Source organism: Elephantulus edwardii, unplaced genomic scaffold (assembly GCF_000299155.1).
Source record: "Elephantulus edwardii isolate Elephantulus edwardi_28Jun2011 unplaced genomic scaffold, EleEdw1.0 scaffold00007, whole genome shotgun sequence".
NCBI classification, from domain to species: domain Eukaryota; kingdom Metazoa; phylum Chordata; class Mammalia; order Macroscelidea; family Macroscelididae; genus Elephantulus; species Elephantulus edwardii.
The window spans coordinates 27039186-27053159 of NW_006399757.1; the positions used below are offsets into that span (position 1 = coordinate 27039186).

General features: G+C 35.2%; 1 protein-coding gene across 1 annotated transcript in view; it reads left to right on the top strand.

Annotated features, from left to right (window-relative positions):
* PCDH15 (protocadherin-related 15) overlaps positions 1 to 13974 on the top strand; it is a 454971-nt gene that overhangs the window by 343020 nt on the left and 97977 nt on the right. The window contains exon 23 of the mRNA XM_006880391.1: positions 13729 to 13856. Coding sequence (XP_006880453.1) covers positions 13729 to 13856 — 128 coding nt within the window. The remainder of the gene's footprint in view (positions 1 to 13728; positions 13857 to 13974) is intronic.

The following is a 13974-nucleotide window of genomic DNA, read 5'->3' on the forward strand; positions in this document are numbered from 1 at the left end:
ATATATATATATATATGTCGCAAGCGACTCGACGGCACATAACAACAACAAACAACATTTATATATGAATGAATATTTTAAGTTAAACTTCATTAACCATTGATTCTTGAGAAAGTTGACAAAACTAATGGGCAAATGAAATGAAAGAGTAATGAACTCATAGAAACATAATCAAGGGCACCATTCTTCTGCATGAAAATGGCATTTTAAAAGATGAACTAAATTGAGTTTTACAATAATCTTAAGATATGGCACAAATGAAATTTTGTTCATTGGTCAAAAGACAGCAACCTCTTTATTATCGTGCATTAAACTGGTAATAATAATGAACCACAAAAGCATTATTTAATTTAATTGCAAAAATTACAATTTAAAGGTTCAGTAAACTGCACTAACTAGGATGTTATTTTATTAATTATCAAAAAAATTCTTTAGCTGAGTTCACAGAAAGGAAGAAAACTGATGTATGTCTTGGTAAGCATTGGAAAGACTTCAAATACTGATTTTAGTCTTAATGCCATGTTTTTGTTTGCCATCAAGTTGACATCAACTCATAAGTGACCCTCCAGTGGGTTTTAAGACACAGAAAATTGAGGAGGAGGAGATTGCCCATTCTTCTTTAGTGAAACAGCTTGGGGGGATTTCAACTGCATACCTTTTGGATTGCTGCACAGCTTATTACCACAAGGCTACATGAGCTTCCTAGTAGAAAATAGACCTACCATAGTACAAAATAAATATGTTAGACACAACATAAATAAGAGTTATAAACGAGGAAAGATGAAATAAAAGCAATAACTCTTGTCATTTTTGAAATTATTTACTTTACTATATAGTTTTAAAAGGCGGGGGGGGGGGATCCAACAAAGTGTGGTCATTGAATCTTTTTGCATGAATTTTACAAATTTTAAACCATCTTTGCAATTTCTTTTTAAAGAAATAGGACCATGTGGGGACAGCCATATCTGTCTTCTACCAACTTTACAAAGTAGTACTGTACCCATCAACAACACAAAACCAAATTGCACAAGCTTATGAGCTCCCCTACACTTCCACACCTCTTCCTACTCATCCCAACACCAATCTTACTACTTTTTTTTGGTCCAAAAATCTGATGTGACTACTCACTGACTACACAAAACCATATTGGGGAAGCCAAAAGATTGTAATTCAGGTTAATAGCAGAACACAGTCAAGACAGCATCTGAAATGTGCTTGCAGGCACTGCAGCCTTGAGTCTCATGGTTTTAGGCCAGTGTTACAAAGCTCTCAGATCTGCCAAATATGGCTATCTCGTCCCCTCCTCCAAGTTGTCCAACAACCTTGAGTAAAGGTTCCTAGTTCTGGTTTCATGAGTTAGCAGTCCCATGGTCTGTTCTGTCCTACCCAGGTCAACCCCTCTGTTTCAATGATGCAGCTGCTATGACTGCTGGTCCTATAGAGACCCGTCTGGGTGGTACACGAATCCCTAGCACCAAAGGACCCCCTACATTCTCTTGATTCTTTTTTGCTGGCTGGATCCACTCAATTTAATGACAAAATTAGCCAATCTCCTTGTGGATTGAAGAGGCTAACCAATCCCTTGTGGATAGACTAACATGGCCTATTCACATATGCGTGTACTATTTGCATATTACCACCCATCCATATGGCAATTTACTGCCTCAGGATAACTGACTGGAGATTAACTATGAGTCGATTGCCAACTCCAGGGAGCATAAAACATGCACAAAAGGGAACTCTGGTGTTGTAATCCCCAGAAAATTGTGCTGCTAATCGAAGGAGCTAACCCACACATCCTCACCAGTAAGAATTTACCAGCAGTTTTGAGGGGCAGTCTTTTCTGGTGCCATTTAAGCCTTCAGAAACACACTGGAAAGTCAATTATGAGTAAATTAGGACTGGAGAAATAGACTTTGTACTAAAGGAGGGAATTCAAATAAGCTATTTAACCTTTCTGTTTCTCATTTAGTCCTACAGTAAAATGATAATAATAGTTAAAACAAACAAAATAATAATAATCATTCCAGCCACATGAGATTTCTATATCTACTACTACTTTGTTATACCACATAAACAAATATCAACAATAAAACATGACACACATCCACGGAGTCTTTCCTAACTCATGACAATGCTACCTGTTAATAAAGTAGAACTGAACCACAGGATTTTCCTGAGTGTAATTTGTACAAAGCAGATCATCAGACATTGGTCAGATGTTGGCTTCAATATGTAGCTGGGTTCAAAATGTTATATTCCCCAGGGACTGATCAGGTACTGCTAAATAAATGCTAGCCTGTACAATTACCTTTAACTAGACATAAAAAGAACTTAGAAAAAACATTACTAGGTTTAAACTATTCAACTTTAAAGAGAAAGAAAAAAACATTAATAAAATGTTCATGGCAATTTTTTTTCTGAATGAGACAAAGTATTAAAATATGAATTCTTTTAAATAGTTTATGTAAATCTAAGAATGTAGCATACTGTTAATCACACTTTTGTGGTGATTGGTTTATTTCTATTTGAAATAAATTATGATTGTCTAAACCCAAGCATGTCAAATTTAGTGGCATAGTATGATATATAATTGTAAAAAGATAATATAAAACCTAATAGCAGTATGTAGTGAATATATAAGATATTCATAAAAGTTTCTTTTTCATTAATTTTTTGGCTGATGAGTTAGAAATTACACACTTGAGCAGCACAGATTTATGATCTAATCTCAATCCAATTTAATTATACCGCAGGGTTTTAATCAAGTATTTAAAAAATCAAAAGGAAAAATTAAAACATAAAGAATTTTCAACTTATAATCAAGTTAGAATTTAGGTTGTAGGCAGATAGAGGAATCAAAAAAATATCAGATGGAGAAGTTTAAATAAGTGGCTATATTATCATGTAGAGTTAAAAATTCCCAACCTGGTAGTAAAAAATATTTTTACACTCGGTTTATAAGTACTGTAATTGCGTTCTAGTAAAACATTTGACCTCCTAATATCATTTATGGTTCAGAAATACTATTGTTATTATTCATTTCATAGTTTTTTAAAAACAGATATCTAAGTATAGTTAAATTCTAATGTAGTAATCTCTAACATACCATATAAAAATATACTAAAATTTTTCTGAAACATGATATCCTTTAATTAAATCACATTTATGATGGAAGTAAATTATAAAGAGAAAACATTGAAAAAATTTTACTCAATTATTAATTACCTGTTCCTGTAGCTTTTATAAATATTTATATGAAATTATTCTAAAAATTATAAAATATTTAATAATTGTGACAAAATATTAAATAATAACTTTAAAACAATATTTGCACAATATGTACATAATGTATTTTTCTATAGCATAGAAACATTAAATTACATTGATGCATACAACGCTTCCCCTTAGCAAAGAAAACAATGGCATTTAAAAATTATTGGATTGTCCAATTTGATGGGTGGATAGGTGAGGGAAAGGTCAAATTATTATTAGAATTTTGTAAATAAATTAGCAGGAAAAAATGTTTCTTTAAACACAAAGTAATCCTAATAGTTTATTACATTTACCATTGATCTTAATCATGCCATATATTGTTAAGATACCACTTAATAAATAAAATAAGCTTGAAGTTATGAAACTTCATCTTTATAGTTGAATTTCTAACCTTTACCTTCTTAGATATTGCAAATAGGATCCGTAATTGCTTTGGGCACTAATTAAGAACATATGTAGCATAATACAACTAGATTATTATAGAAATAATGTAAGCAATACATGAAAATGTACTATACTAAGAATTAACCACATAGTGTTTGGTATTTATCTCATTTGCTTAGTTTTTATGATTTTCCAGAGTATATAATAGCTGCCCCTCCCCATTTTCTTCAATTTTTATAAAAATTTTATTAGTTTTCTGTAAACTCTCCTCGTAGAAGTATCGATTAAATAATAGGTCCACCTGGGAACCCTAGGAGGTTTCAAAACAGGAACAATTTGGAATTTAACTTTTATTAAATGTATTTACACAAATTATATATAAAAATAATATAATTGATATTTTAAAATTCTTTTATGTTGATCTGTATTGTAGAGTTGAAACTGACTCGTAGCTAACTCTCCAGTGGATTTCTCAAAGAAAGCAAATCATATGGGAGAAAATTGCCCATATTTTTCCTGCAAAGCAGCTGGTAGATTCAAACTGCATACCTTGGAGTTGGCAGTGCAGCTCCTTAGCACTAGGCCACCAGAGCTCCCTTAAAATTCATTAGTACTCATTTAATCAAATATATAAATATATTATTTAGTACACCATGTTCAATTATGTTATTCTTCTATAGAAAATAGGACCACCAGATTAACGATTCATACACAATCTTTTTCTGAATACAATAATTCACTAAGCAAGTTGCCTAATATAAAATTTATTAAGCTAAAAAAATGGAATAATCTATCATTCCTAAATTATGCTGTTTAAAAAAGAAGAAAAACCTGATAAATTAGTAGTCCCTCTGTGTTCTTCTTCTGCTAGGCTGTGTTTGTTCCAAAATTGTTGTTGTTGTTGTTGTTGTTATGTGCCGTCAAGTTGCTTGGGACTCATAGCGACCCTATGTACATCCCTAAACTCTGCTCTGTCCTGTGCCAACCGCACCGTCTCCGATACACCCATCCACATTACCCCAGTCACTGAATCGATCCACCTCATAGGGGGCCTTCCCCTTCTGCGCTCTCCCATCTTTAATCTTTAAGAAATTGAAGGCTTGATAAAAGAGTAAAAAAGATTAAAAAGAGTAATAATATAAAAAGAGTTAGCAGGGCAACTCCCTATCGACAAGAAGAAAGCCTCCCTCAATTTAATAAAGAAAATGATGACATTAATTAGTCTGTCATGACTAATTAATTAAGAGTTCTGTAATTAAAAAAGAGACCTTAAATTTTAACTTCATGCAAGCATTTCTGAATGAAAGAGATAAAGATGTTTCTGTAAAAATAACAAAACAATTTAAGATTCAGTTTTAAAAAATATTAACCTTAAAACTGTTAAACTAAAATGGACTAATAACCCCCAAAACACATACACTGTCGTTGGGACGATTTTGACCCATGGATACCCTTAATGTGATTTCTAAAATGATGGCTTATAATAGGAGGAGACTGATTATCTTTCTCTTGTGGAGCGGTTTGTGGGCTCTAATTACCAGACCGTTAAACAACGCAACGCTTAACATGACACCAGCTGGACTCCTGAAATAGACTTCAATTTTGGGTCACCTCTCTTTTGATAGCTGACTGAACGTAAGTCAGAGTTTTAGTTCACTATGGTAAAGAAATATACTACAATACCAGAAGTGTGCGGTTTGAATCCACCAGATGCTCTGCTAGAGAAGGAGGGACAATCTCCTCCTGTACCAGTCGGATCTGATTTGATGGTACACATACACAAAATAATAAAAAAATAAACTTAAAAGAAAGAAAGCCTGACATTAGCCCCGTTTCTTTTCCAGTGTCCTCTCTTTGTTGTTGTTATGTGCTGTCAAGTCACCTGCAACTCATAACAACCCTATCTGAACCCTACTCTTTCCCGAGCCAATCTCACTGTGTCTGACACATCTACCCTCATTAACCCAGTTACTGTGTCAAGTCCTCTCAGCCAGGATCTTCCTCTCTTGCTGTGTCCCTCCACCCCTCAAAGGATGATCTCCTTCTTCAAGAATAAGCCCTTCCTGGCAACATGCCCAATGTATTGAACAGAGCTTTAAAATCCTTGCGTCCGAGGAGCAGCTGGATTAACCCTCTCCAGGAAAAAACAAGGTTTTTCTCTTAATAGTCCATGGTGTGTTCAATACTCTTCTCCAGCATCACAACTCAAAGGCATTGATTCATCTTTTATCGTCTTTAGACGTAGCCCAGCTATCTGATGTATAGCAAACAATTGCAAAGATCATGGCTTAGATCAGAAACACCTTAGTCTTAGACTGATATCTTTGCTCTTCCACACTCAGAGAGTTCCCTAATGGCAGATTTTCCTAATGCAATTAATATTTTGATTTCCTGACTGCTGACTAAGAGTATTTCTTGTGGAACCAATCAAGCTGAAAGTGTTAATCTCAATCTCTTATCCATCTGTCACTGTGTTGCCAATTGACCCACTGGTGAGAATGTCTGTTTGCTTGATAACATAGTATATTATCCTCTTGATTCTAGTGTTTCCAATTTATAGACAAGGAGAAAGAAACCAATAAGAAGGAAACCAAATAAGTAGACAATGTATAAAACTTTGGCCCTCAAGGCAAGTGGCAGAATTATCTCATATCTAAGTTTTCCTAAGTGAAGCAGGCTATTTTTTCATTTATTTATTCACCACAAACAATAGCCACAATGTAATATACTATCTTAGTGAGATGGATTACATAGTTATGATTTGGAAGGGAGTCATTATGCATGAAATAAAACATCGGAATGAGAAGGTCTCTGATAAGTAGTTTGGGAATCAACAGCAATATATGTGGTCATAATTGAAATACAGAAAAAAATAAATCCAAGTAGGTAGTTAAGTCATTTATGCACATACATGTTGTTTCACTTTTCTAGATACCAATAAGAATAAATGCATGGCCACTGTCATCAATCACTTCATGGGCACTTCATCTGTACAATATAACTGATTCATAAAGACAAAACACACAGCTTTTACACAAAATGAAAGTGGCTATTATTACTCATTAAAAAAGTCAACTGTAAATAACAGAAACAGATCAACAGTAGTCTCTTCACGCTGCTTGTGCCTGTTTTGTACCATAGGAAAGGTGCCTGCCTTCATTTCAAAGGAGACATGCTTACATATCCCCAAAATTGATGTCTGTGCTTATGTTACCACGAGCATGAATGATGGCTCAAGATTCAGCAGGTGTTTAGGGGTTGATTTTGAGCACCAGCTACAGGAAGGAAAGTCATTACTCCCCCACTGCCATTTTATTTCTCTAAAATGGCCCAGTTCTAGACCAACAGTTGAAGAATATCTATGCAGGGAACTCCTGCCTGAATTGCCCCAGGCTTGTGAGTAATCCTTTGCACGGGGCACTGCTAAAGTTCTGATTGCAAAGAAAGTCTCTGTATGCAAATTACCTAATGAATCACATTATGGCTAACGCTAGACTGCATTAGGGGTCCTTTGGCTTCAACTTTTCATTCCTTGCTGGCACTATTATGCTCCGTGATGCTGGTGACTTTGTTCCTATAGCCCATGTTTGGCCAACACTGGCTTTCTCATGTTTGTCATTTTTGTGTGTTGTCACACTTATGAACAAATCTTACATGATCAGGAAAATCTTTAGTAATGAAAGGTCGGATGTCTCAAAGATGAACTTCCCATCCATACTCTGGATGATCAGGAGATCCTGAAACTTCTTTGGGAAACTTCTTGTCAATTTCAAGGCAGGTCTGTCCTTTCAAGATCCTACAATGACCCAACCCCTTGGGCAGATTGTAAACCAACCAATTACACAACAAATTAGTTTAACCCAAAATCTCCTGGGCTGATTGCAGTCCCAGAAGTCACTAGACAGAATGTGGAGTAGCTTCAACTTCCCCATCTACCACCATAGACCCTTGATCACATGTGGTTTCCTGAAATTATTCTGTGTCAGCCAATTATTTTGGTATAGTGACTCTGTGCACTCCTTTCATCTTCTTTTGGTGCTTCCTGGGTCATTCAACCTTCTGCACACAGCATCGCATTTGAAAAATCTGTTGTCGGGGATCGGACCAGGTGCCAATAGTGAAACAGACCATCAATTACCAGTTACTCATGTGCAAGTACTAACTGAAACTGAAGAAATTAAAAACTAATGACTAAAAAAAACTCTAATAACTCACAGAAATCAAAATATGATCATGAGTCTGTCCCACCTGACTTTAAAAATCATCTCAAGAAACAGTGATAGACACAACACCAGTGATGGAGAGGAACTGTGGGAGAACCAAGGATATAAATCATGAAAGGCAGAAAAAGACATTATTAAGGCAGAAGAAAAAAATAAAAACATTATAAGAGACTGTTAAAATTATATTAGAGCATCTAGAATCCAAATCAAAAGGAAGAAATGCCAAAGTAAAAAGGCTAAAGAAGATGACTTCACAGGGCAAGTTGAGAGGACAAATCAAAGTATTATTACAAAGTGTGCAAAGAGCTAGAGTCAGAGAACAAAAAGGAAGAACTCACTCAGTATTTCTCAAAGTGAAAGAACTGAAAAGCAAATTCAAGCTTTGGGTTGCAACACAGAAATGCTACGAGCAAAATCTTGAATGACCCAGGAAGCATCAAAAGAAGATAGAAGGAATACACAGAGTCACCCTATGTAAAAGAATCAAAAGAATAAAAATTTCAAGAAGTATTATGTCAATAAGAGCCAGTGATGATGAAAGAAGTTGTTTAAGTTGCGCTGAAGACATTGGCAAAAATAAGGCTCCAGGAATTGACAGAATACAAACTGAGATCTTTCAAGAAACAAATGCAGCCCTGGACATGCTCACAAGTCTCTTAGGAAATTTGGAGGAAAGTTAGCTGACTGACAGAAAGAGAGCCATATTTGTTCCTATCTGCAAGAAGGGTAACCCAACAGAATGTGGAAATTGTAGATCAATATAATCAATATAATAAGCAAACAAAATATAGCTGTAGATTGCCCAAAATTGTTACAACAGTACATTGACAGGGAACTTCCAGAATTTCAAGAGGGGTTTAGAAGAAACCATGACATCAGGGATATCATTGTTGATGTTAAATGGATGTTGGCTGAAAGCAGAGAATTCTAGAAGAATGTATATCTGTGTTTTATTGACTATGCAAAGGCATTTGACTGTGTGTATCATAACAAACTTTGACTAACATTAGAAGAATGGAAATCCCAGAACAATTAATTGTGCTCATATGAAATCTGTACTTAGATCAAGTAACAATTGTCTGAACCAGCAAAGGAAAACTGCATCAGGGATGTATGTTTTCTCCATACCTATTCAATCTGTATGCTGAACAAAATTGTGAATCCAGAGTCTATGAAGAGGAATGTGGCATTGGGGTAGGAGGAAGATTTATCATTAACCTATACTATGTGAATGCCACAACGTTGCTTGCTGAAAGTGAGGAGAACTTGAAACTCTTTCTGCAGGTCAAGAGCTATAGCCTTCAGTGTAGATTATATTTCAATGTCAAGAAAACAAATATCCTCACCATGGGGCCAACAGACAACATCATGATAGCTAAGAGAAAGGACTGAAACTGTCAATGATTTCATCTAGCTGGGATCAACAATCAGCATCCTTGGCACCAGTAGTTAGGAGACCAGAATACACAGTGCTTTGGATAAATTTACTGTCAGAATCTTCTCCAAAATACTTAAAAGCAATGACGTTAAATTGAAGATTAGAGTTAATTTGATTCAGGCCTTTGTGTCTTTAATCACCTGCTACAAATCTGAGAGCTGGACAGTAAATAAGGATAACAGAATGAGAATTGATGACTTTAAGCTGTGGCGTTGTAGGAAAGCCCTGAGTATCCTATGGACTTCCAATAGAACAAACATATATGTCTTGGTAAAAGTGTAGCCAGAGTGCTCCTTAGAGGCAAAGATAATGAAATTCTGTCTCTCCTACTTTAGGCATGTTGCTAGGAGGGACTGTTCCTTGGAAAGAGGCTCTATACTTAGAAAGATGGAGGGTCAATGAAAGAGAGGAAGTCTCCCAGTGAAATGGATTAACGCATAAACCACAGCAGTGGGCTCAAGTCACAGGATAGGACAGTGTTCAAGACTTTTGCTAATAAGGCCACTTTGAGTAAGACTCGATTCAACAGCACCTTACAATATTATTTAGTTCTTAAATGTATTGTTTAGGAGGCGCTTAAATATGGTAGAAATGACAAGATAAGTCACATAATATTTAAAAGTCAGATGGCAATTATTTTCTCAGATGTGTCTTTTTCAGCTAGCACTTATTTTTGTTGGTGTTATTAGATGACATCATACTGATGATGATTCATGGTGACCCTAGGAACAAACATCTGAGTCTTGTCATCTGCTATCCCATCCCCACAATCTGTGAGGTGCTCCAGCCTAATGGTGCAGTCACTGTGTAAATTTGTCTTGTTGAGCATCTTCTTCTCTTTCTCTAACCCACCATTTTTCCAAGGATGATGTCTTTTTCTAAGAACTCACTCTTCCTGACAAAATGCCTAAAATATGTGAAACAAAATTTCACCCATTGTGCCTCTAAGAACCACCTTGGTCATGCTTCCTTCAAGATAGGCTTGTTTAATCTTTTGGCAATCCATGAGATACTCAGTACTCTTCTCCAGTACTATGATTCAAAGGCATCAGTTCTCTGTAATTCTTGCTGTCCAACTTTCAGATATTGTTAGATCTCATCTTATGTACGAGAAGATGTGCTTTCCATTGGAAAAGAAGCACTTTATCTGACTATTGATTACTTTCAACCTTAAAAGCAAAACAAAATAAACAAAACTCTCTCACTTTTAACCTGATATTATCATTGCTGGTAAAGGAATTCTGGTTGTACAGTTTGTAAGGAGCTGTGCTGACAACCCAAAGGCCAAACTTTTCTAAAAATTCAAATCTACCAAGACTTTGCAGGAGAAAGATGAGTAATATCCATGTTTGCAATTTACAGTCACCAAAAGCCAACTCTAAGTCTGTTACCAATCAACTTCAATGATGTTTAGAATTACTGTTTAACCCATGGAAACATATATCTGTCTCTCTCCCATGGGGCAACCTGAGAGTGTAAGCTTCCTTTATGTTGGCAGCACAACTTTCTACGCACTAGGTCATCAGAGCTCCACATTTAGGTTATTTCACTGAAAGTCTAGTCAAAATTCAATTATTGCTCAAATTATAGCTATATTTTGAAGCTCAAAAAGAAAATTATTCTCACCACTGGACCAATTACTTTGATAGATAGAGAAGAGATTGAAATTGTTAACAATTTCTGTTTGCTTGGTTCCACAATCAACAGTCTTGGAATCAGCAGCCAGGAAATCAAAAGATGAATTGGATTAGGAAAGTCTGTTGTCAGGGATGTCTCTAGAGTGCTAAAGTGTAAGACAGCTGGACATAAATAAGAATGACAGAAGAAGAATTGATACCTTTGAGTTGTGGTGCTAGAGAAGAGTATTGAACATTCCATGGACTGCCATGAGAATCAACAGGTCTGTCCTGGAAAGGGTGAAACACACCTGGTCTCTAGAGGCAAGAATTTTAAAGTTCCATCTCATATATTTTGGGCATGTTGCTAGAAGGGACCAGTCCTTGGAGAAGGACATTATGCTTGGAAGTGTAGAGGGACAACAAAGGAGAGGAAAATCCTGGATAAGATAGATTGGCACAGTTACTGAGGTAATAGGGGCAGGTGTGTTGGAGACAGAGAGATGGCCTCAGACTAGGACAAGGTTCAGAGCTATTATACTTGAGTCACTATGAGTTGCAGACAACTTAAAAGCACATAACAATGACAACAACATACCTATCTATATCTATTTGTATACATAAGCACACACAAATATGCATATATGTCTTTGTATCTGTAAATATATACCCACACACATTACTATTAGCTGCTCACAAGTGGTGGTGGTTTTGTTGTTGTTGTGTACCATCAAGTTGGAAGCAACCCATAGCTGACCCTCCAGTAGGTTTTCAGAGACAGTTAATTGCATGTGAGGAGACTGCTCATTCTTCTCCCATGAAGCTACTTGTGGATTTGAATTGCATGAAATCAAGATTGCAGCACAGCTTCTTACCACTAGGTCACTAGAGCTGGTAAGTTGTATGTGACTAAAAGTAACACTGTGAACAGCAGATCAGAGTCTTCCTTTATCCCTCACTTTTTTATCTCCATCAAGCTTTATTTTTCTGAAGACTACCACTCCTTGACAACATGTCTGGAATGTGTGAGACAAAACTTCAGCATCTTGCACTTCCTTCAAAACAGATTTGTTACCTCTTTTCACGTCGATGATAGTCAATAATCTTCCCTAACAAAACAATTCAAAAGTGTCTTCATTTTTTTTAATTTATTAATTTTAATGAAAGTTTATAGAGACTTAGGGTTTCCAGTCATACATTGTTGCACTTTTCTCCCTGCCCACCTCCTCCACCCAATTCACTCATCTCCTTGAAAAAGAAAACTCTTTCATTGTTATGCAATCCCTCCCCCCAAGTGCACTCCACTATGCAGTCTTAATTCTGGACTTCTGTAATGACAAAACTACCCATACATATATCCCTTTTAAACAGTTCTCTCCCTCATTTGTTTCAATGCAATATACATGATTCCTCCCCTCTTTTTCTGTCTTCCCTCAACCCTGATGTCAGTCCCGTTTTACAACAGTGACCCTATATAATATTTGTTCTTTTGTGACTGAGATATTTCGCTCAACATAATGTCCTCCAGGGTCATCCATCTTGCATAATATTTCATTAGTTCCTTGTTTTTCAATGCAGCCTAGTATTCCATTGTATGAATATACCAGAGCTTCTCTAGCCACTCTTCTGTTGATGGGCACTTGGGTTGTTTTCAGCTCTTTGCTATTGTGAACAAAGCAGCAATAAACATGGGTGTGCATATATCTTGGGTGGCAGTTATGATTTCTTTAGGGTAAATTCCCAGTAGGGGAATTTCTGGGTCAAATGTTATTTCTATTTGTAACTTTTTGAGAAAGCATCATACTGCCTTCCACAGTGGTTGCACCATTTTACACTCCCACCAACTGTTAATAAGGATTCCAGTTTGCAGACACATTTTTAGAATTGTTTCCTAGGATTTTAATACCATACACACGTTGTGTTGGACTCCAATAAAAAATTTAACGTCAAAGTGGATAACATCCTATAGCCATTTTAGAAGTCACTCTAACTCTGTACATCTGTGCTTTTAACAAGTTTTGCAATTTCAAATGTGCGGTAATTAGGCATTCTATTGACTAAATTCAACTATGGTCATGACTGATGAATAATAATGGCTATATGTCTCTGCTTGTTTTACTACAAAAGGGTCAAGAATTAGACTATTTCTATGTGTCTTCATTTTCAATTATTCAACTTAGATACATAGGAAATAATTGGAAATATCATGACTTGTTTCCATCACTCTTTACTTTAAACTGATATCTTGGTCCTTTAGCACCTTAAAGAAGTCCTTACAGCAGATTTTCCAAATACATGTAAACAGGAATATATATACACGCACACACATATAAATATATTTATATAAATACATTTATATAAATATATATATAGATATATAAATATTTATACAAATCGATAAATATCTATAATATCTATAAATATATATAAATGTGTGTATATGTATATTCAAATTATGTGTGAAATGTGAGTAAGAATAATAGTTTTGTTAAAATTAGCAGAATATAGTATTTCAGTGATATTAAATTGAATTTGAGGGAAGTGTAATTAAAAGAAATAAAAAACAACTAGTTAACATTAATATACTAGAAGTGTAATTATCTGCATCCTTTGTGGATTTAGAGGCAAAATCATGCCATTTAAAATTTAATATCTGATATACATTATTTCCATTTAAAAAGCACAAATGTTTATTCTAGTATATTTTAGTCAATTAAACCCCCACACTGTATTTAAGGTTTTCTTTTTTTCTATAATTTTATAATAAAAATGTATTCTTTCCTTACTCTAGGCAATACAGCCAAAGTGTATATCGAGATTCAGGATGAAAATGATCATCCTCCAGTGTTTTCAAGAAAATTCTACATTGGAGGAGTATCTGAAGATGCAAGAATGTTTACCTCTGTGCTTAGAGTAAAGGTAGGAAAATCTATATTAAGATACAAATGAAAGTAAAAGCAAAGAGCTCTAGTTTATTATAGAGTTTGCATCAAGGTTGATTATTCATTTTGTCTAAAATGTTGTTGTTGTTGTTGTT